This window comes from Gouania willdenowi, chromosome 17, assembly GCF_900634775.1.
Source record: "Gouania willdenowi chromosome 17, fGouWil2.1, whole genome shotgun sequence".
NCBI lineage: Eukaryota > Metazoa > Chordata > Actinopteri > Blenniiformes > Gobiesocidae > Gouania > Gouania willdenowi.
The window spans coordinates 24751342-24776008 of NC_041060.1; the positions used below are offsets into that span (position 1 = coordinate 24751342).

General features: G+C 43.2%; 1 protein-coding gene across 3 annotated transcripts; it reads right to left on the reverse strand.

The window, feature by feature from the left end:
* Window positions 1-2261: 2261 nt before the first annotated feature.
* Window positions 2262-12545, reverse strand: atg10 (ATG10 autophagy related 10 homolog (S. cerevisiae)). Of its 3 annotated transcripts, XM_028471904.1 has the most exons (10): window positions 12389-12544; window positions 11422-11501; window positions 11234-11347; window positions 11013-11135; window positions 10121-10304; window positions 9832-9929; window positions 9570-9667; window positions 5477-5726; window positions 2487-2506; window positions 2262-2375 (listed from the first exon to the last, which is right to left on the reverse strand). In XM_028471904.1, the coding sequence occupies exons 3-10, from the start codon at window positions 11345-11347 to the stop codon at window positions 2294-2296; spliced, it is 969 nt and encodes a 322-aa protein (XP_028327705.1). In that variant the 5' UTR covers window positions 11422-11501; window positions 12389-12544; the 3' UTR covers window positions 2262-2293. The 3 variants fall into 3 exon arrangements, with proteins under 3 accessions (XP_028327705.1, XP_028327704.1, XP_028327706.1); XM_028471903.1 differs by lacking the exon at window positions 11422-11501 and having other exon boundaries at window positions 12389-12545; XM_028471905.1 differs by lacking the exons at window positions 2262-2375; window positions 2487-2506; window positions 5477-5726; window positions 11422-11501 and adding an exon at window positions 6413-6897 and having other exon boundaries at window positions 12389-12545.
* Window positions 12546-24667: the final 12122 nt, after the last annotated feature.

Sequence of the window (24667 nt, forward strand, 5' to 3'; positions counted from 1 at the left end):
TGGCGCGTTTTGAAGATTTTCACATGGCAGACGCTTTTGACCTGCGTCTGGCGCCTCCAACGCGGCAGACGCTGGAGTTGGGATTGTGTAGAGCCGATGAACGGGAGTCGGAGGCGGCGTGTTCAGCAAGGAACTCCAAACTTTATTCTCCATTCAACCACACTTCTCTATAGCTCTCTGACACCACAGTGCACACACTGAGTCACACAAAAATACATCCGACCGGAAACACCGCCTTCTCAACACAATAATGTTCCCCACCACTTCACAGTCACTGGGTGATTTATGAACGGAACTAATCACCACAATATCATCCATTGTATGAACACCACCGGAAACAGAGAAGCCCCTCCCCTCGACACGCGTCCCTAGCATCTTTGACGTTGGTGATAAATGTCTGTATTCAATGAGCACAACCGTACCAATAGCACCAGGGGTTGTCTGTACGGCAACCGTACAAATAGATACTTTCTTCCTTTTAATGAAACATGAAATCCCACTGTCCAGGAACAAACACCTGAGTGAGAATCCAGAGGGACTACCCAATGTTTCTGCTGTTACATATTGAAAAGTCACGGTGTGTAATACACAATAAAGTCCTATGATCCACAAACAGTCACAGAGGGAGAGAGAAACTTAGGTTGTGTTTGAAATTGTGTACTAATGCACTACACACTACTCACTCAATGAGTATATAATGACTGTCTTCTATAAACTTTAAGTATGGTTAGGATGATTAGGATGATGGCCGTTCCCAATGAAGTATACTTCCAAGTTTCCCAAGATGCATTCTCAAACCTACGACAAAAACCAGAAGCACACTGAAGCTAAATACCTCTGTTGATTCTCCACCTTTGAAAGTTCAGAGAGTTCTGAAAGCATTTTAAGTGAGAACGTGACCAAGTAGAATATCAACATGTGGTCATTTGGTCCATAAAACTCGTGGAAAAGACATTTCAGAGATTTTCGAACACTCGCCATTGTGCTACTGACAGAACTTCTGGTTAACTTCAAAACAAGAGCCCTATTTACAAAAGCGTTAAAGACTACTGGAAGACAAGAACAAATGCTTTAATTTTGAAACGGGAATGTTTGACCTTTAGCTTGAAGATGGTAACCTTACCTGCAAGATGGTTCTGGTGTTTGTGAACACCAGGAGTGCTGTTCCTGCCTTTGCCTCTCGAATCTGAACCGAAAGGGTTCGAACCAATCATGAGTCAGTGTTGTGGTTTAGGGTGGGATATCAAGGTGTGACGAAGGCATAAGCGCCAAAGCAAAACTGGTGCATGCACTGTTGGGGGGAGAGGAACTAGCTGGGCTACCGCTATTAGCATAGCTCCGAATCAAAATAGAAAGATGTCGACGCAGGAGGATGGTTAACCTGCCCTTAACTCGCATACTCGTGTTGCACAAACGGCAAAAGTCACTCAACGAAATAATGACCGCAGCATTACTATCCCAAAAGAACGTTTTCACCAGCGGAGCCTTGTTGTTGTTGTAGCAGCGTCTCTGCGGCGCATGCCGATGACAACATCATCATTTGTTACTGTGTGATTGGCTAAAACAAATCATGGCGGACAGGCACTTCGCCCAATCAGCATTCAAGCATTCTATTCATGTCCCTCCATCAATTCACCAGACACAGCCCCAGAACAATGTGGAGAACTCAAGTTAGAGGGAGGGCTACACATCAATATGGCTCTTGCCAGGTTATGAAGCCGGTCTTAGGTCAATTTTACGTTGTTGGTAATGTATCATGGGAAGGTTGAGCATGACTAGTGCGCCCACCGTCCATACTTCAAAAACATCCCGACATATTACATCCGAGTATTTCTTGCATACTCAATCTTTCCATAATATTTAATGTGAACTCATTTTGACGTCAGACTTAGAATGAGTAGTATGTTAGTATGCAATTTTGAACACAGCCAGAGAAACCACAATATAACCCAGGAACGAGAATAAAACATGGTTTTTAGCTACTAAACTAAAAAAAAGTTTAACTGGTACTGCAGAGGATCATGGGAAATGTAGTGCATCAAAAGTATTAAAATGTAGAAAATAAAAGTAAGTCAACAATGCTGCATTTAACTGCATTTGTCTGTGTGTGTGTGTGTGTGTCTGTCAAGCTACACCATGGCTGAACGGCCCAACATCTTCATTCAGTGGCTGTCTGAATGATCCGACACACACCTCAGGGCGATGTGTGTGTGAGGATGCCATGTGCAGCGTGCAGCTTGCTCTGTCACGCTCATCAGTGGCCTTTCAGGCCTGCAGGTGCTCCACAATCATCCTAATACTGCTCGTCCACACTCAACATCTGTACGACGCCCCAAATGAAGACGCAGAGACAACACAACGGGCTAATGTAGACGCTAGGATAACACAAACACACACATGTACACACAGAGAATTCATTAGACAATACACTGCTGCACAACCAGCAGCTTAGTGAAAGATGTACTGTAAGTTTTTACTGCTCTTACCTTTGATCTATACTCCAAAGCTGAGACAGGACAAGACAAGACAAGACAAGGTATGATGACAATATAAGACAAGGTATAAGACAGTATAAGATAAAACATAAGACAAAACCAAAGATAAGAAAAACAACCAATTCAAGACAAAATATGAGACCAGACAAAACACATAAAGTTAGGACAAGATAATATAGGACAAGACAAGATCAAATAAAACAAGAAAATTATTATTTTTTTAAAAATACGACATAAAGGGCATGCAAAAAGAAAAGACAATTGTTGCATCTGGTGGTGTGGATGGTGATGACAAAAAAAGTGGTGTAGAAGAAATCTTCGGGACAACTGAATTGCAAATATTATGACATTTATTGAACAATCAGACTCCAAAAACAAGGTGTCAAAACCTGCTGAGAGCTGCTGGCCAGATCATTGCAAACACTGCAATCTCTGCAAACTCAAATTCTGCAAACTCTGCAAACCCTAAAGCATTTCCCAGCAAGCTAGTGCCTCTATAGACAGGAGAAAAGTCCTCCTACAAGGTCATATCTCTAACCTTAGCTCATCACCATATATGGAATCACCTTGCTCTAGAAATAGTTGGAGAAAAAGACAACCTATCAATCAGTGAAACAGGGAGCTTGCTGTTTGACCCCCAAGTTTAAATATTTCTCAATGGTACACTGACTCAAAAATGAAGACCTCTAAGCTCTTCACTGTGATCTATTGAAAACAGTTAACCTTTGTTCAAAAGAGTATAAACCTTATAATATCAAGATGTTAAATACTTTGATACACTTCACAATAAAAGAGTGGCTTCTCTTTTATTGTCTTTTCTTTCTGAGAGAAGAAGATAAAAGATGAGACAAAACAAAATCAAATAGTAGAAGACAGGACAAAAGACAGAAGAAGAGATAAGAGGAGACTAAAAAGAAGGGGAAAGAAAAGGCAAGTGAGACTGTGCTCGATGTCCTCACTGTGGGCATGAGACAGACCAGGGGTGCCCAACCCTGGTCCTCAAGGGCCCCTATTCAGCATGTTTGAGATGTTTCCCTCTTCCAACACACCTGATTGAAATGACCAGGATCGTTATCAGGCTTCTGCAGAGCTTGATGATGAGTTAATTATTTGAATCAGGTATGTTGGAAGAAGGAAACATCTAAAACATGCTGGATAGGGGCCCTTGAGGACCAGGGTTGGGCACCCCTGAGACAGACAGTATATGTCCTTCCACTGTCTGGAAGAGAAGACCTGCAGAGGTTTGGTGGGTGTGTGTGTGTGTGTGTGTGTGTTTGCATGTTCTCCCCTCATTCCATTATTCATTAATAAAGCTCTGCAGCCTTGTATCACACAACGCAGGCTGAGTAAACGTGGACATATCTGTGTTTACCAACAGCAAACACTCATCTCTGCAGTATGTGTGTGTGTGTGTGTGTGGGATTAGTGACACATGGAGGACAGTTTGTCCAACAAAGTCACACACACACACACACACACACACACACACACACACACACACACACACACACACACACACACACACACACACACACACACACACACACACACACACACACACACACACACACACACACACACACACAAGTTAAGTGGCTTTGATCCTCCTGTCCATTATTTCAGTTCACCATTATACAGTGGGTAAAATAAGTATTGAACACGTCGCCATTTTTCTCAGTAAATATATTTCTAATGACGCCGTTGACATGGAATTTTCACCAGATGTAGGTAACCACCCATGTATTTTCTTTCTCTGAGGCCAACTGAGAGTTTCCTGGGCTGTGTGTTTGGGATCATTGTCCTGGTGAAACGTCCACCCTCGTTTCATCTTCATTATCCTGGTGGATGGCTGCACGTTCTAATCAAGAATATATCGGTACATTTTTCCATTCATCCTTTCTTCAATTATATGAAATTTGCCTGTACCGTATGCTGAAAAACAGCCCCACACCATGATGTTACCACCTACAAACTTCACTGTTGTTGTGGTGTTTTTTTGTTGATGTGAATTTGTCCTCCAAACATGGTGTGTACAGTATAATTATGGCATCCAAAGGGTTAAATTATGGTCTCTTCTGACCAGACTATATTCTCCCAGTACTTCACAGGCTGGTCCAAATGATGTGCAGCAAACATTAAATAACCTTCAACGTGATTTTCTTCAGTAATGGAGTCTTGCGTGTGAGCTGTGCATACAGGCCATGGTGACTTAGTGCATTAACAAGTAATCTTAGGCTCTTGGACAACTCTTCTAACTAGAATATTTGCATAGCCTAACATTAGAATTTTAAGGAGCAGTCTGACAAATCTCCAATGCAAAAGAGCCTGCAGATTTGTGGGGTTATGTCCAATTAGGGCTTTCAAAAACCAATTAACCTATCACTAAAAATGTGGTATTGTGAGTGGCTAGACGGATACACCTACTACTTTTGAGAAAATTTTGGAATTTATGACAATTTCTTTGCAAAGATTTTTAGGTAAAATTGGACCTGCTCCATTCTAAAAATGGGATCGCAGCTGAAAATTCACTGCGGTTGAAGGTTATTTAGGTCAAAAACAGTTGATGATAGAGAAAAGTTGAAGATAACAGTTGAAAGACAACAGACAACTGAATATTTTAAAAGTTGAAGGTTTGAAATTTGTTGAAAACTGGTTGAACAGCTGAAGATTTAAGTTGAAGCTGTTAAATCTTTAAATGCTAATAAAATAATTATTTTTTTTCAATAAAAAGTACAAGCACCCCTGTGCTGAATTTTTCACACGTTTTGATATCGTAATTGTGAAAAATCGGTCAAACGCTGCAGGAGTTGAAATGTGCCAAAATTCTGTGACGGAAGAAAAAAACAGATGCCTCTTACAGCCTCACCAATATTTCTTTTTACTCCCCTGCCAGAAATCGTGAAGTTGTGACAGATTTATGGTGAAATGATGTTCTTTCTACTTCTGGATCACGGCACAAACAGTGCTAAGGTTGCTTTTACCCATCGTAAGATGTTTCTCAGCGGGGGTCTTCCGGGGCGGGCGCGTGGGCCGTGCACTTGCATGCCTGCGAGTGCGGCATGGGGTGGCCCCTGCTTGGGCAGTGCCGTCTCCTGGGCGTGGGCCTTGGCTCCTCTGCTGGGGTCTCGGGGGGCTCTCTGGGTCCTCCCCTCGGTGGGGTTTGGTGCTGGGGTGTGGGTGGGGGTTGGCCGGGTGGCTTGGGGGTTGGGGTCCGTGGTGGGTTGCGCTGGGCTGAATGGATTTCACAACACAATAAGCACTATCACATCTCACTCTCACTTTAAAGCAATCACCTCTTCCCCACCCTTTCAATTTCCTACCCTGACTCCCTCTTCCTTGTTCGTCCACCCAGGTGTAACACTGCCTTCTCTTTTTTACGTCCTCCCTCTAATAAAGTATTTCTTACCTGCATTGCTGTCTATAAAAGATTGCTAACCTTAGACAACATGTTCAGACAAAGTTTCTTATGTGACACCTTGGTAATGAGACACCTTCTATAGTCCATGAGTTGGAACTGAACCAGCCGATATGAATTAGCACTGATAAGGGGCAGGATAGCTTTCTAATTACTGGTTGATTTCAGCTGGTGTCTTTGCTTTCCATGCTTTTTTTGCACATCCCTCTCTTCATGTGTGGATCACATGGGCTGTTACCAACATCTGCTGAAAATTCCATGCCAATAGCACCTTTAGAAATATATTCACTGAGAAAAATAGTTGTGAGGCCATTATTTATTTGACCTACTGTATATTGTGTATATTAAAGACATCACAGCACTGCAGGAAACTATGGTTGAACTCGACTCATCATTGTAATAAATACTATCACTGTTTGGTCACTGCACACAGGGAGTACATATAAAATCATAAAAATATGACCTTTGGAAAATGAAAACAGATTCTGAGACACACACAAAATCACATTAAATAAACATTTATTCATCTCATTTTTTCTCAATATATGAGGAACATTTTACATCATTGCAAACACACAACTGCTTTATAACGATGGTAACCATGTGAAAGTCTCCACTACAGGGAAATTTCTTTGGAGGAGTTCAGACTTAATCTTTAAAAAGATTTAAGGCAGAATCGTAAGAAAATGGCATGATTTTTATTGTAAAACTCAAAATAGAGACTAAAAAAATTTTGACGTTAAAGCCAGAACACCTAGGAAAAAGTCAAAACTCTTTACAAAAGAAAGCATTAGAACTGTAGAACAAAGTAAAATGATCCAGCTGTGCATTACGATGTTATTGCAAACTGCAGAGTGGCCGTGTCAGCCCGGATTACTGCTGCTGGCTGGATCTTTCACACACACCGTGCTGAAATACTGTAGAGGGACGTGCAGACCAACAACAGGACCAATGATGCTGAGCCACGACAGCACGTAGTTCACTGACCTGACAAAACGCACACACACAATTCTTTCATAGGCGTACGACACATACTACACAGATAAATGTCTGTTCTATTCACTCTGAGGAAACATCTGGATTGTATTACATCTGTGTTCACTCTATGAGCAGAAAACTTTAATGTTTAAACAGTACAGCAGAGATCAGACTGATGGCTGCAGTAGCCAATCTTGGCCACTAGATGGCAGTGTGTAGCCAAAGTCATTTTATTTATTTATTTATTTTTGAACACGTGAAAACAAAAATATACATATATATAAAATAACCTATATTATAAATATAATAAAAGAAATGTCATAAACAATTTGATTTCCAAATTTGATTAAAACATTTATATGTTCAAAAAAGGAGTAGGAAGAAGTCTGACTTAAAGGGGACATATCATGCTAAATCCACTTTTTTAGCCCTTAAATGCATTTTGTTGTATATTTAGAGTGCTTAGAAGTACAGAAAAAATCAAATTAGTCTCATCAGGTGCTCCGTAGATATCTTTATATTCTGTTTTGCTCATATTTTTCAATCTGTTTCAATTTATCTATTCCCTATTACATTTTTTGAACTATTACATCACAGTATTTGCAGCAGAACTGCCAAATTAGGACATCAACTCCAGGTCCAACACTTCGAGCAATCCGCCATTTTTATTTCTCGCTTTTATTTTGTAGTCCAAGCTCAAGGATGCAGAAGTTATGAGAGGATAAGTCAAAATGTTTGGTTGTTGGATGTAGTAACCCACACGCTTCATTACACCGTCTCCTAGCATCAGAACCTTTTCAAAGTGCCTGGTTGAGTTTTATTTTTCAAGGAAATGTACCCACATCTGTGGGTAAGGTCATTTTTGTGAGCGAAGCACTTCGAGGATGACTGCTTCTGCAACCTCCGCCAGTATAAAGAAGGATTTGCCAAAAGACTTTGTCTGATTGAGGGTTCAATTCCTTCTATCTTTGGAGACGACGAACAGAGCACTTCGGTAAGCTGTAAATAACGCTAAAAAGTGTGATGATAAGACGTCCCTGTCATTGTTTTGTTAGCATTAGCAGTTGCACCGTCTTCAGACTTCATATGTTAGCGCTGTGTGCTCGTTTTAGATCCTTGATGATATGGCCTACGTGATTTAAGTCTAAAGTTTTCATTAGTCATTTCATTTTGCCGTTTTTGTCTTTGAAAAGACTGTATTAATATGCATTTCGTGATGTTAGCTTGGCGCTAGCGTTAGCTCGGTGCTTGTGTTAGCTCACTTGTTAGGGTTCTGCAGGTTCATCATCTTCATTTTCATCTCGCTCCGCTGGGTCAGACTCTGGCTCAAACATGTAAAGCTGGATGGACAAGTCTTCTGTTGTTGACATTGTGTAAATAACCTCTGAATAAAAAGTTTATGCGCCGCCCCATAGCCATATCTCTTCTATCAAACTACAAAAATGGCCGAGCAGGGTGGAGTTGAACCGAGTGTCACCTGAAGAGGGGGCGGGGTATGGAGTGTCTCATTTGCATTTAAAGAGACCACACCAAAACGAGTTGCTCTTAGAAGCACATCAGAAAAGGGTAGAAAAGGGGCCTGTGGAGCTATAATAATGAGGAATTCAGACCCAAGCATTGCAGTTCCGCTTTATATAGACCACAACTGTATGATTTATATGTAAATAGGAAGGATTTAAAACCATGATATGTCCCCTTAATCTTACACCACTTATAACCAGTATAACCAATTTATCTATGAGCTACTTATATATACATACATTAGGGGTGTAACAATATCCAAATCTCAAGGTCCGGTATAATCATTGTGGGAAAGCTCACGGTTTTACAGGAAGGCACAGTTTACAGCAATGCTAACAAAAACAAGAATGATGACCATTGAGAAATTGTCTGCTCACTATTTTTGACAGCATTTATTGTCATACTTTTAGATTTATGACATTATAAAATGAACACTGCCTACGAACAGATACAGATTCTTTAGCTAAAGGGCTATCATTCTAATCAAGTCAGGAACACCGTTAAGTGTCAACACTGGGACAGAAACAGTCTCGTAATGATAAATTAAACATTAAGACATTGTCATCAACATAACCCCGCTAGATTGGTTGTCGTTATAACCTTTTCCTAAATGTCCTAAATCTAAGAACTTAGATGTATACATAAGAAAATATTATCACATCAGAATATAAAATTTATAACAATCTTAAACAGTTTGTAAGAAAAGCTGATCCCATTTGAAGATACCTCAAACAGAATAAAAAAAATAGCACAAGGGCAATAACTCCAGGAAAAATAATTGTGTGCTACTCATTTTTTAACTCCATCAAGGTGTTGATACCCTGAAGCCACACACCGAATTTGGTTATACTATCTTAAACAGTTTCTGAAAGCTGTCCCCTTGATCCAACCTGTGATCCAACCTGTGATCATAGCTGTGATCCAACCTGTGATCCAACCTGTGATCATAGCTGTGATCCAACCTGTGATCATAGCTGTGATCCAACCTGTGATCCAAGCTGTGATCATAGCTGTGATCCATAGCTGTGATCCATAGCTGTGATCCATAGCTGTGATCCATAGCTGTGATCCATAGCTGTGATCCATAGCTGTGATCCAAGCTGTGATCCAACCTGTGATCCAACCCGTGATCCAACCAGTGATCCAACCTGTGATCCTACCTGTGATGTTGCTGAGCCATCTGCAGCAGAGGCTTCATGAACTCTTCCGTCCGACACGGATGCAGCAGGAAGAAGGGCTGACCCAGCAGAGGATGTTCCTGAGACACAGAGGGATCACATCACCGTATGTCTGAGTGTTTCTCTTCTATGGTGTTATATCTGTGCCACAGCTCTGCCCCAGCAAAGACGCAGTGTTAGTGTCATCCTGTACTGTGTGTTTCTGTTGGGTTGGTTATGAACACAGGATGCAGTGGGAGGTTACCTGCTGTGAGACGGCGTTCAGAGGGTTTTCCTGAAGGTGGAGTCTGAAGTTTGGATGGATGGAGCTCCAAACCTCCTCCAACGTCAGACTTCTCCCTTCTGACAAGTTAAACACACACACACATTCGTTAGGAAGAAGATTGTTTTTCTGAATGGACAAAGAAAGAGGTTTCTCCTTCTCCATGAAACCTTGTAACTAACATGCTTTATATGAGATGCATTTAGATTTCTAAACTTCTGTGTGTGTCTGCAGGTAAACCAACAACATGTGAGTCTGTGATGTGATGTACCCAGGGTGAAGGCTCTGAAGTACAGCACAGGAGAGCTGTAGCTGCAGGAGAAGACCACGTGATACTCAAACTGAAGGAAGCTGCTTTCACACGCCGAGCAGGCAGGGACATCTGCATCATCTGCAACATCCTCATCATCTGCATCATCTGTGGCTTCTTCAGGAGCTGCAGATACGTGAGCAGACTGTGGAAGAGGAAACATTCACAAAATGCAGTAGGGACTCAACAAAGGTCTAATACAAAAAAAGCAAAGGTCATCAGTTATTGACAGTGTGTGTCCTTAAAACAGTCTGACAGGAAGATCTTTGTCATTTTTAACTTTTTTGTGTTGTCCATATATTTATGTTGTCATTATGTGCATCTCTTGTGTGTTTTTGTTGCAGTTTTGTGTATCATTCATGTCATTTTGTGTATTTTTGTACTCATTTTGTGTGTTTTTGTAGTAATTACCTCCACCAGCGTTTTTCCGTCCATCAATCTTTCTAATAATGTGGATGTTTGTAAGCAGGATATCTCAAAAAGTTCTGAAACAATTTAAATAATATTTGGTGAGCTAATAAACAATGTTGAAAGGAAGAAAGTGGTCAATTTTGGAGATGATCCAGAAAGTACTGTAGATACAGCATCTCAACTTAATTGAGGTTTGCTCTCTCTGACTGCTCTGCTTTCCTGTGTTTTTGTTGTGTAGTGTCTTTTAGTTGCCGTTTTGTGTTTCTGTTGTTGGTTGTTGCGGTTTGTTGACCTTTCGTGCATTTTTATTTTATTTTATGTATTTATGTTGTGATTTTGTATAATATTCCTGTTGTTTTGATGTTATTTGTATAATCTTGAGGTTTTGTACGTTTTTATAGCTGTTTTGTATATTTTGTTGTCATTTTTGGAGTTGTCTCACCTGGTTCTGTCTACAGTCAGAGTCGATGAGCAGAGCTGAGTCCTGTTGGTTCTTCTTTGACCGCTTTGAGGTGACGCTGACACACCTTAGGGTGGTTTTCTTCAGGTACCCATCCTCTGACCCCCACACACACACACACACACACACACACACACACACACACACACACACACACACACTCTGACCCTGCACTTTTTACTCTTCACACTACAAATGCTCACCTGAGGCTGCTGCCAGCTCCAGCCGTCTCTCAGCTCCTCTGAACGCTGCAAGAGCTGCAGGCAGCATTTCCGAAACTCCTCCTCATCCAGCTGACAGCAACTCACCTGTGCCATCTGCAGGAAAACACGTGATTCTGATCATTTATGCACTTTGTATGATCATTTTATGATGTATGATTTCAACTTACATTTTGATTTATCAATTTTTAGATTTAATTTAATTTATTTTGTTTGATTGAAGTAGCTGACAGTGGCTTGACGACGCCATCTGCAGGAGAACAAAGCAACATATTGGCAGAAGGGAGCAATAAAAAAAAAAGTATTTAACACTTTAATTAATTTAGATATTATTATTAATAATTTTATATATAATATAATTATAATGATTATTAATAATAAGAATTATTATTATTAATAATAAACTAACTTTATTCAGTGTATTTTATCAACTACCATTATTAACTCAAAGGAGAATAGGTGTTTGTACACTGTAAAATGACTTATCACATTTTTCTTAACATTCTTTAGTGATTTAACTTTAGCTCGTCTGCTTTATGAATGTGCTATTTGGCCAAAAAAAAAAAAAAAAAAACTATATGTTGTACATGCTTTTATTCAATAAAAAAACAAACATACTGCAAGGAATTAGACAGTTAAATCTGCATTATTCATTTAATAAAATCCAAAATAACTAAACCCACTGTCTTTTGAATAACATCATATAGTATGTATTCATATTATTATTTACTGCTACTTATTTTAATGACTTTTCGATCTGACATTGCTTTTATACCTCGTTTACTCTTTTTTTCTCTCTTTAAACCATGTTGCAATATCAGTCTTGAATTTCCCTATGTGGAATAATAAAGTTATTTATGAATTGAAATAAAAAAATAAAATAAAAAAAAGAATTAAAGAAAATAAATAAACTGTATTTAATCTCTCTGTAGCACCAAGTGACCGGTAGGCGGAGCTATCACTTTATTAAATCCTCCTAACGCAGATGTAAACAGACATGCGGATCATTTCCGGTGTTTTCTGACCAGACAAATACGGATTTCGTCTCAGATTTGTTCAGTTTTTGGCTGTGATAACATCGTTTCTGCGCGTTTGAATGCAGTATTAAGACGTAAACAACATACACTGGGTACTTACGTCTCTGACGTTAGGTGACGTGTTAGGGACGGAGCCTCTGGACTCCGATCCAATCACAATCATCAGCTCATGTTGTCGGAGGTCCAATTCTCGCACGTGCAGTCTGCTCTACACTTTTAGCAAGGCGGATGATGACGTAATAGTGAGCTGACGTCCACAGAGGGCGGGGCCTACATTGAAATGAAGTTTTTGTTGGTGTTTTGTTTATATATATTTTTGAACTAAATATGATCGATGTACTACAGTCAATAAATAAATACATTTAAAAAGAACATCAGAAAGCAGTTTTGTTCTCTGTCTCTACAGACAAAGACACACAGCACATCAGCAAATTAACGTTTAGTAAAATGAAAAGAAATAAAAAAAAAACACTATGAAATGAGCAATTGAATAAATATATTTAGAGGACTAAACATTAAAGTAAATCTGAGTGTATTTATCAATAGTAAAGTTTTTTTTTTTTTTTTTTTTAAAAAAAAAAACAAACAAACATGTCCTTTAGAAATATTTTTTAAAAGGTCAATACTTTTCAATAACCTGCACAATGTATGAAATCTAGGTATTGTAAATAAACTATTACATACAACAAGCAAACTGAACATGCAAAGTAATTATTATTATTATTACAACTACAATAATATATATTATGTAAAACCTGGCTAAAGAACTGCTAAAAAGTGAAAAAAGTGAAATTAGATATTAGAGATTAAAGAGTATTTTCTTCAAAGAAATGGATGGATGGATGGATGAATGGATGGATGATGGATGGATGTGGGGCTGATTGTGTTGCTGCAGTTGCTGTGTTCTGATTGGATGGAGTTCACTGCTGACTCTAAAACATATGGCACACACACAGAGAGAGAGAGAGAGAGAGTATGAAAAGAGAAGAACGGAGGGATGCAGGACGAATAGAACAAATCCCAGCTTTAAATCTGTGTCTTCTGCAGCAGCTGGAGAAGCCGGTAAGTCTCTTTCTGAATTTTCCTCTAACAACAGGAATCACTAACTCACACTGACTCACTGAGAAAATGTGGTTCATAAACTCTGGGGTTACTTTAACATGTATTTAAACTAAAACTCAAACTGATGAAGACATTAATGCTGGACCTGATAGAAATATGTTTTCTTACATAGAGTGGAATATTAAGATTACAAGATTACAATTTCATGCAGCGGACACTTTATCCAAAGCGACATACAACACAAGCAGTTAGAGTTAAGGAACTTGCTCAACATCCTACAATGATGACCCATGTTGGAATCGAACCAGTGACCCTCCAATTATACAAGCTTGCTTCCTTAACCGTTACATTACCAATGCCCTAAAATAAGGAGCGATGACAAGACAATGTTAAGCAAAACAAGGAAATATAGAAGCCATTAAGATTAAAAAAAAACAAAACAGGACAAGATGAGACAATCTATGACATGACTAGTAAAGACTAGAAAAGACAAGACAAGACTAGACAAGACACAGCAAGAAAAGTCGACAAGAAAATAGGGTGATAAGACAAGACAATGTAAAGCAAGACAAGAAAAGATAAAAGGCAATAAGACAAAGAAAGCGAAGGCAAGACAAGACAATTGAACCATAAGATAAGACAAGGCAAGACAAGACAAGACAATATAAGGCTAAATGAGAAAAGACCAAAATTGGCAGACGACAAGACAATAAGATAAGACCATACGAGACACAGTAAAGAAAGACAAGTCAAGACTTAAGAAATAGTTGACAGGAAAGACAAGACAGATGTCTATCCATTGCAGTAGATGATATCATTGAGCAAGTTCCAGCTGATGATTCAAACTCCTTTTAGTTTCACTTGTACCAAACCATGACTGACTCGACCCAGTAAATCCATCATTACAGTGGACATCCCTGTGTTGGATCCATACTATCACTCCTGAATACATAAACACTGTACACAGGGCTTTATGAGCCTGTAATATCAAGCTGGATTTCCTCCTATCGCGCTAACTTCTGTGATTTATTCTGTGTGTGCTGTACTACAAGGCTGGTTAAGCTCTTACCAAGGTAAATCACCATGGTAACTTATGCTGAACAGCTAACCTTTCATTTGTTTTTACAAATACCACAGCTTGTTCCTGGAGGTCCAATAATCTCTTTAACTTCTTATTATTGTTATCTCCAGCTCGGCTCATTCACTGAGCCTAAAATACAACAATGCCAGTTTACGTTCATCTCAGTCTGATACTAAATAGTTTTTTTTTATTATTTTATATCAGCTTGTTGTCTAATACATTCTGAAGTAGAGGTTTCACCTGGTGGGTCTGGACCCAAAAGTTGGTCATGGGAATACTTCCAGTGGGGAAGAGCAATGGAAAGTTGAATAAAAAAGGATTTGAGCTTTTATTTTGAAGGAAATATAGTGCCAGGCAGTGAATTGATACTTGAGTTTTCTTAGGAGAGATTCTCTTTGAAATAAATAAATAAATAAATAAATATATATATATATATATATAATTATTATTATTATTATTATTTTTTAATGAATTTCCTCAGCAGAAACAAACATGTTAACCAGCTTCCTATCTGATGAACAGGGATATTATGACACATGTTGATCCCTACCCACAGTATATTTCATGGAACTGTTAAAAAATGTGACAATTTGGGTCATTGTTTGTCTTTAAGGAGATATATGTAAAATATCATAATCATGGAATGAATACTTTTGTTCCCATAAATATAGTAATACATATTTTGTTCATGAAACTGCTCTTTTCACTAGTCGTATTCTCTCAAGAGGATTGATATTTAGTCGTACAGTGCCAGAGAAAATGCTAGATGGCCGCACGGATATATTCGTTTTGTGTCAACAATTACAGTTTTCAATGAATCTTTGGCATTACTCTTTACCTATGAAAGGCTTCCATTTCCACCTTCTAATAACCAATGAACTGGATGTTGTTGCTATGGAAACACACATTAGAATGAAAGTATATGAGTTTAAACGCTGGTTTTGAATCAGTCTGTTGGTCTGTGTATCCATCCATTTATCCATTTCTTAAGTATTACATCCATCCCACCATCTGTCCCTCCATCAATTTATTTGGTGGATTTATCCATCAAAGTAATGCATCCAAGCATCCATCATCCATTTATCCCTTTATTAAGTAATCCATCCAAGCATCCATCATCTATTAGTCAATTCATCCATCCACAAAGTAATCCATTCATCATCAAGTAATCTAACCATCATACATCCGTCCATTTATTAGGTAATTCATACATTCATACCATACTCCACCCATCCATCCATTCATCGAGAACATACAAAGTGCACAATAAACAAAGAGTATGAACCTAAAACCTTGTATATGTGGAACACAGCCTAGTTTGTCTTCAAAGAAAAACATTATTGTTGCGGCTGTTCCTTTACAATATGAAACGAAACCAAAACTTGCTGCAGTGGGGAAAGACCAGGGGCGTGACTGATGATGCGCACACACCTTAGCGCATTGCTCTGCGGGCTCCAGTAGCTCCGCCTCCGCTCCACGATTGATGTACGCACCCAATGTGCATCCAAAGGTGCATCTACAATGCATCCAAGGACCGTCTATCTTCTGTCCAGTTGTGCTGAGGTTGCCTCCAAATGCACTCAGATGCCTTCAAATGCATCAAATGAGCTAATATGAATTTAAACAAAGGGTTTTGCTCTGTGACTCACCCCACTCCAATGTGCCACTACGCTTTCAACTCACCTGTATAAGTCCCCAGTGCTTGTTGATAGTGTACACCAGTGACACTCCCAGCACCAATAAACCAATCCCAACAAAGATAAACACAAGAGGGCAGCCACCTATATTATGGCTCCTACAATTACATTTACAATATTTCAAATAGACAAGAGAACCAAGTCTTGTAATGGCCATTTTATCAGCGTATACAATTGTGGGTCTTAATTGGGCGTGTCACAGACTATATACAGTATGTGATGCCACTTCCGGGACATCGGATTGTTGCCTGACGGGGTGGAGCTCAAACGGTTTCTGACCACAACACCGGAACACCACAAACACTGTTTAATTTGTTGTATACAATGTGAAGTGCAGAAGTTTATAGGTGAACTGATTGCATTAATGGACACATTGGTTTGGACTCAACTAAGTATAAAATAAAAATAAAATAAGTATACATCAAGAAGTCGTACGTCATTTATCTCAACTGACAGTGAAGGTGTACACGATGGGTGTGTCAGCCACTAAGGCCTTTAATAACCCATCAAGGTAGCCAAGTAGTAGACTTGACTACTATAAGTCTGTTTGAGTTGGAGAGTCATCTCCAACACACACACACACACACACACACACACACACACGGAGGTCACTCTGCTGCAGGGGGAAAAAGTTTAAGTGATTTTAAACATGTTTGAAATGTGAACGATGGAAAAGTCCCCATTGGTCGTTACTCAGTCACTTGCTTGTTCTCACAAAGCAGCAGTTCACCATCGGTCGCATGCAGCTCACATCAGATTAGTATCTGAGCTGATGATGTGACTGCAGTGGTGTGTGTGTGTGTGTGTCTGTGTTTGCTGTGACCTTGGCTTTCATCTTTACAAACACACGACTGTAATGATTCACTGCTGGAACAATCCGCTACATCTGATCAATGCAGTGGTTCAATCTGTCACCTTTGATTGTCAGACAGACAGAGCCATGTGACCAGAGGGAAGTCACTCTGATGTAGAGTGTGTGTGTGACACCATGAGCCTGTTGTTGAATTACATCTACTTTATATCTTATAATTATGACTGTAATTCTTATAATAAATTATTGTGTCAGATTTATGAGTTTTTTTAATGTGACTCTGACTTTTGCATCTTTTAATATTGATTTTGGTACTGTATCAGACTTGTTTCTCTTCTTTTTAATGACTTACCTAAAACCTATGACTTTTAAATTTCCATGAGGACCCTTTATCATGTTGTCATGACATTTGTATCTTGACCATAACTTCTATCTCATTTATGACTGTTATCTCATTATTTGTGACATTTTATCTCATAATTACAACTTTTCACTATGTATCTGTAGCACATTTGTATTTTGTAACACAAGTTATTGAAAAACAATAACTAGTTACCGTTACTAGTCACTTTATCTAAAAGGTAACTCAGTAATTTGACTGATCACTGAATCCAAAAACATGACTGTTAGGTTGATTTGAGTCTCTAAATTGTCTAAATTGTGAGTGGTTGTCTGTGTCCTGTCCTGCGATCGACTGGCGCCCTGTCCCGGGTGTACCCCCCGCCTAACGCCCAATGCAAGCTGAAGAAAGGTACCAGCAGACCCAAGCAGCTCTTAAAAAAGAGGAGCAAGCGGGTCAGCATATATGTTCCTGTTACTGATGGTCAACCTGACCATTCATTTGCATTCACACACTCACTCAATGCCAGTGAGTCACTGGTATCAAGTTTAAGGATTCCAGAGATACTTCATTATGCGAATGAGCCACAAAATAGGTTAATCCAGGCTGATCATCCCCACATTATAAATCCCAGACTCCCAGTCACTTCATAACAGAAGAAGCCTCTGGGATGAGAGGATGAACATGCTATCATACTAGTTAGATGCCTCATGGTGACCCCACTATATATGCTGCATTTTTTCTACCACAGACTGTGAAGTTTCTCTGTCAAGCTGTCCCTGGTTGACAGTCCTTGGGTTAAAATCCAGCCTCAGTTGCGTGGATGGAGTGTGTTGAATCTCTTTGAATGTTTCCATGGGGTCTCCTTTAGCTTCTAGCTTGGTCGTACTTCTCCAGATTAGAATTACTGTTACTGGCAGTAGATCAGAGCTTTGAACTGGGAAACAGATTTAATGTAACTACAATGTTCTGGTCTTTGTATCTTCACAGTCACTGGCATCTTGAAGGTATTCGTCGCACCTCCATGATAGTCTTTTTTATGTCACAGTAATAATAAACCTCCTGCTGTAGATTGTCAGGTCCAATGATTAATTTTTCCTTGTCAGTGGATTAAAGCTGCAGAGTAAGGGCTCCTTTCTCCATTGCACTGAATTAGGCCATAATTTACACCGGATTTCCACAGGATGCATAACTACTCCGTAATGTCTTTGCTGCATAACTGCAGTCTAGTCTGCAGTCCGGCAATCCTCACAGCCTCCATCTGATGCGTATCTGTTGCAGCAATGACTCGGGAGATCCCGCAAATTTATGGGTAATCGCACGATATGGCGAGTTGTAGTTAATAGAAAGACACCACAAAGCTATACAAACAGTTCACTGTGTCCTTCGAGGGGAGCAGAAAGAAATCGACTCGGTCCTGCCCTGTAGATCTTCAGCTTTTGTGGAAATTATTGTGATTCAACCATGAATAAGGTCAATATTTATATGTGAAATTCAATCCACTGCCTCCTTGTCCAGGGTGTACCCCTGCCTAGTGCCTGAAGAAAGCTGGAGACAGGCACCAACAGACCCTCGCCACCCAGAAAAGGAGCAAGCAGGTCAGAAAATGGATGGAAATACGATCCGCCTTGAACACTGAGTATTTTATTTTGAAAATAAACCTGTTATGCAGCAGTTATGCATCCTGTGGAAATTGGGGTTAAGTCCAAACCCAGATTGAGGGTAAATGGTACCCGGGGCCCCAGGCAGAGGGGCGCCTCAGAAGTCTGTTTTATATATACAGTATTGTAACGTCCGGTTATTCTAATAATCACCGGACGGGTCAGGTTGAACCAAACGGGCTTTATTTGGCTTACAGGCTTGAACACAACTGCAACAGGGCTACTGTTATGGCCGTAACCCACGCCACTAATGTCCACACAGTAGCCAACTAACACACTCGACTAACTCGCAGCCACACACCCAACTCTGTCCTGCCACCTTGTGGCTCGGCTGTCCCTGCACAGTGAACACAACACATAATGAACTCAATGATCATTACACTTCCCCCCCAACAAAAAGTCCCTCGTCCCAGAGGGAACAACAAAGTCTCTGAGGTACGGTGGCAACCGCCGGAGTCTCTTCGGCCGGTCAGGGACGTTGTGGGGCTGAGAAGCAGGAGGAGGGGGTGGTGGACTCTGCTGCAAGGGGGGAATGGGGGGTTCTCTTCCAGTATAAGCAGGCGATGCAGGGGGAAAGACAGCATCTGATGTGTCCTGGGGATTCGCTGGGGCCCGCACTGGTCCATGAGGGAAACAGGGGAGTGAGTGTCCTCTATAAGGGGCCAGCCTGTCACGATGTAGGGCCACCTTCCTTCCCCTGGGTGGTACCTGCACCCTGTAAACCACCTCTCCCACCCTCTCTAAGACCCAACAAGGCCCATCCCAGTGGCTGTCCAATTTGGGGCAGTGCCCCTTCCTCCTCTTTGGGTTGTACACCCAGACCAATTCCCCCGGCTGGAAGTGTCTCCCTTTTGTTGTCACATCGTAATTCCTCTTCTGTCTCATGCCTGCTTTCTCCAGCTGCCCTCGAGCAAAGGCATGAGCTGACTCCATGCGATCCTGCAGCTTTTTTGCATAGTCCTGCCCGGGCGGTGCATCCGGAGCATCTGGTGGTTGTCCAAAAGCCACCTCTGGCCGAGTCCGGAGCTCCCTCCCCAGCATGAGCAGAGCCGGCGTGCACAACGTGGAGTCTTGCACAGCAGATCTGTATGCCATGAGGATGAGAGGGAGGTGGGTGTCCCAATCACGCTGGTGGTCTGCAGTCAGGATGGCTAGCTGTTGGGCCAATGTCCTGTTGAACCTCTCCACTAGGCCATCACTCTGGGGTCGCAGTGGTGTTGTGCGGGTTTTCTGCATGTTCAGTCTTTCACACATAGCGGCGAATACTTTCGACTCGAAATTCCTCCCTTGGTCACTGTGTATAGAGATTGCGGTGCCAAACCTGCTGAACATGCCTTCCACCAGGGCATCCACTACAGTCTCCGCCTCCTGGTCTGGTATGGCGTATGCTTCCGGCCACTTGGTAAAATAGTCCATGGCTGCAAGGACATAACGGTTACCTCTCTCGGTGCGGGGAAAGGGCCCCATAACGTCCACAGCCACCCTCTCCATGGGTGCTCCTGTTGGCTGCTGTTGAAGCTGAGCTCGGGACTGGTCTAAGGGACCCTTGTGAGCCGCGCAGGCGTCACAGCAGCGGCAGAAGTCTTCTACATCTCGCCTATGCTGGCCCCAGTAGAAGCCCTGGCGTAGGCGGCGAAGGGTTTTGGAAACCCCGAAGTGTCCTGACCCCGTGCCCCCATGACAGGCCTCCAGCACCGCAGTTCTCAGTAACCTGGGCACTACCACCTGCCATCTCTCCTCCCCTGTGGCAGGTTCCTTCCACGCCCGCTGCAGCACTCCGTCTTTAAGGCGTAGCGAAACAAACTTGGACCACAGTCTTTTGGTGGCAGGTGAGAGGCCAGTGATCTCCTCCCAGGGCGGTCTCCGCTCCCTCTCCAGCCACTGCATCACCGGTTCCAGGTCACTGTCCTGCTCCTGCTGAGACCTCCACTCCACTGCATCCCCCATCCGCAGGGTCCTACAGTTAAGGTCAGCTGTGTTGTCCTGCTGTGTGAGCTCTTTCTCTCTCACCTCCCTCTTTTCACAGTAACGGCAGCCTTCAGCAGCACATGGTCGGCGGGACAATGCGTCGGCGTTAGAATGTTGCATCCCAGCCCTGTGAGCAATGGTGAAGTTGAAAGACTGGAGCTCTTCTAGCCAGCGAGCCACTTGATCTTCAGGCTCTTTGAATGACATCAGCCACTGCAGGGCAGCATGATCAGTCCTGATGGTGAAGGGTGTGCCACAGAGGTAGTACTTGAAATGTCTTACAGCTGCTACGACGGCGAGAAGTTCCCGTCTCGTGACACAATAACGACGTTCGCTCTTATTCAACACCCGGCTGAAGTATGCTACAACTTTCTCTCCCTCGGGTCCCACCTGTGACAGCACCGCCCCCAGTCCAACACTACTGGCGTCTGTATCCAGGACGAAAGGCAGGGCAACGTCGGCAGGGGCCAGAACGGGGGATTCAATCAGTGCTGCTCTCAGTGTGTTGAATGCACCACGACACTCCTGTGTCCACTCGAAGGCAACCTCATTTTGTAGGAGGCGAAAGAGAGGTGCGGCAATAGAAGAAAAGCCCTTTACAAATCTTCTGTAGTAGGAGGCCAGACCCAAAAAACTCTTGAGCTACGTTTGGTCAGCGGGGGTGGGCCAGTCCCTGATGATGCGTGTTTTCTCCTCCAAGGTGCTGATGCCCTCCTTCCCCAGCTTGTGGCCAAGGAACTCTACCTCCTTCTTCAGAAAGTGGCACTTATCGGGGTGCAGCTTCAGGCCTGCATCCGCAACTCTTCTCATCACTAGGTGCAGCGCATCCAGGGCCGCCTCGAAGGAGTCGCCGTGGACCAGGAGGTCATCTAAGTACACCAGGCACTTTTGGCGGGGGATACCAGCCAGCACTTTATCCATAAGTCTCTCAAAAGTGGCTGGAGCATTGCACAGCCCAAAGCTGAGGACTTTAAACTGCCACAGCCCCCTGGACGTGCAGAAGGCAGTCTTGGGTTTGGCCTCAGCTGACAAGGGGACCTGCCAGTACCCGCTCCGGAGGTCCAGAGATGAGAACCATGAGGAGCCAGACACCAGATCCAGGGTCTCGTCAATCCTGGGGAGGGGATAAGAGTCTTTTTTAGTGACTTTATTCAGAGGTCTGTAATCCACACAAAACCGCATCCTGGAGCCCTTCTTTTTAGGCACCATAACCACAGCAGAGGCCCACGGACTGTCTGAGGGTTCCACTATTCCTGCTCTCAGCATCTCCTCCAGCTCACTGTCTGCGGCACCCTGATGTGCTAGTGGGAGTCGACGTGGGCGCACTTTAACTGGTCGGGCATCGCCAGTGTCAATCTCGTGTTTCACCAGGTGTGTTAGGCCCACCTCATCGTCACTGAGGGCAAAAATGTCTTAAAATTCCAGCAGCACCTGCCACAAACTCTCTCGCTGCGGGTCGTTCAGCCCCTCGCCATTCTTGACCCAAATGTCCCGCAATGTAGAGAGTCTCTCCTCGTCTCCTGTCGTCTGGTTCTGCTGGGGCTCGGGGGGCGGGGTGCCAGGTGTTGAGGTGGGCTGTACTGGAAAAAGCTGTGGTGCAAGGCTGTCCACTGACTGGTGGGCGCTGGTCAGGGAGGAAACATTGGTGAGTGTAGACAGCCTTGTGGGGTCCGAACCAAGAGCAGCTGTTATGTGAGTCTTTAGTTCTGCAGCAGCCACTGTAGCAGGTGGGGGTTTTGAGATTGTGTCAGGGGGGGTTAGTAGCACAGACCGCCCTCCTGGGAGGATGAGTGAACCTTTGCCAAAGTCCAGCAAGCCACCAATGGCTCGCAGAAAGTCTAGTCCAAGGATGCATGGGTCTTGAACATCAGCCACCCATGCAGTAAATGACGTTGAGAGGCTCCCCACTGTAATTAGAAACACTCCTCTGCCTTGTATTGGAGCTAGATCACCAGTCACTGTTTTTAACTGAACCGAAGTCGGCTCCACCGCAACCCCCATTGGGAGGATGTCCGGGCGAACCAAAGTTGCATTCGACCCCGTGTCCAGCAGGGCCGTACACCTGACCCCTGCCACGTCACAGGAATGTGGCAGAAGCCCCCAACCTGCGTCCAGCCCACAGTTATCTCCATTGCGGCTGGTGGCGATGGCAGCCGGTGGTCGTCTGCTTCACGGGCCGGCGCTCCACCACCTACACGGGCCCTAGGTCGTTTCCCTGCGCAGGTGTAAACTTGGAGCACTGTCTGAGGAGATGACCCGGCTGGCCACATCCCCAACAAAACCTTGGGCGGCGCCGTGTGCCCTCATCCGGATTGAGTGGGTGAGGCGAGGCTACCCGAGCTGCGTTCTGCATGGCCACCGGTCCCTCTGCCCAACGGCCTGTCATCCTCGCGGCCCTCACCATCGGCGGGTCCTCACATCGTTCAGTCCCTCCACTCACCATCTCCCTCTCCACAGCCAGCTCCAGCGCCTCACTCATCGTGGACGAGTGGGCCAATTGTGTCTGGATGCGCAGCTCCTTGGGGCTGAGAGCTTGTATGAACTGGTCCCTGGCAAGCTCCTTCCTCACTGATGGTGGCATGTCAGCATAGGCATGTCCGCACAAGCACTCGATCTCATTAGCCAGGATGCGAAGGGGCTCACCGGGCTGTCTGCGCCTGCTGTTGAACTCAAAACGCAGCAGTGCAGGCTGATTGAGCTGTCCAAAACGCCTCTGTAGAGCTCCCACCAATGCACCATAGTCCATCCGCTCCTCAGGGGACAGGAGTAGGAGGCAGGCGGCTGATTCATCAGTGAGGCACAGAGCCAGCTGTAATGCTTTATACTTCTCTGTCCAGCCAGCAGCTACAGCTAACAGTTCAAATTGGGCCTTGAACACCTCCCAAGCTGTCTTACCGGAGAATTTTGGTGTTTTGATTATCCCCAGTGCTTCAAATCCATGGGCGCCGCCATCTTTGTTTACATCACGTGACCTGGCGTTGCATGCCGGTCCTTCCCTGTCCGAGCCGGGCAGAGCGCGCGCAGTTTTCCCGCCGTTTCTAGCTTCCCCCGGTGGAAATCCGGCCTCAGCAGCCATCAGCATTGCAGCCTCTCTGACGGTAGAAGCAGGGGACCATGGCTGCGAATCACCCTCCGACTGCTCAGTTTTAATCCTGGTAGACATACCGGGCCGCTGTGTGTCCTGGTCGGTGGAGGGTTGTTCTGTCGTGGGTAGCTTGAGCTAGTGGTTAGCATCTTGCGTCGATCCGGTTTTGATCCCACTTCTGACACCAGTGTAACGTCCGCTTATTCTAATAATCACCGGACGGGTCAGGTTGAACCAAACGGGCTTTATTTGGCTTACAGGCTTGAACACAACTGCAACAGGGCTACTGTTATGGCCGTAACCCACGCCACTAATGTCCACACAGTAGCCAACTAACACACTCGACTAACTCGCAGCCACACACCCAACTCTGTCCTGCCACCTTGTGGCTCGGCTGTCCCTGCACAGTGAACACAACACATAATGAATTCAATGATCATTACAGTATGTACGAAAATGCATTTTTATATTATTAAACTATATAACTATTTAACTATTATTCATGCTGCATCAGGGCCCTAGCTACCACGCCCTTTAAAACAGTGCAAATGGTACAACCTGCATGTGCTTCTGCTGCTGCGCTGTGCCAGGTAGTCTGATCTGTGGATGTGACAATGGGCGGGAGATAAACAGCAGCAGGAAACCACGTCTTTACTCGTGTTTTTCTTTCCTCG

What these genes read in the sequence shown, in the direction of transcription:
- atg10 (XM_028471903.1), bottom strand. Translation starts at nt 12,451, where the DNA reads ATGATTGTGATTGGATCGGAGTCCAGAGGCTCCGTCCCTAACACGTCA. An exon ending in GGAGCTGGCAGCAGCCTCAG is followed by an intron (nt 11,136 to 11,233) that starts GTGAGCATTTGT and finishes GTGTGTGTGTGG; the next exon opens with GGGTCAGAGGATGGGTACCT. An exon ending in TGAGAAACATCTTACGATGG is followed by an intron (nt 2,507 to 5,476) that starts GTAAAAGCAACC and finishes GTCCTGTCTCAG; the next exon opens with CTTTGGAGTATAGATCAAAG.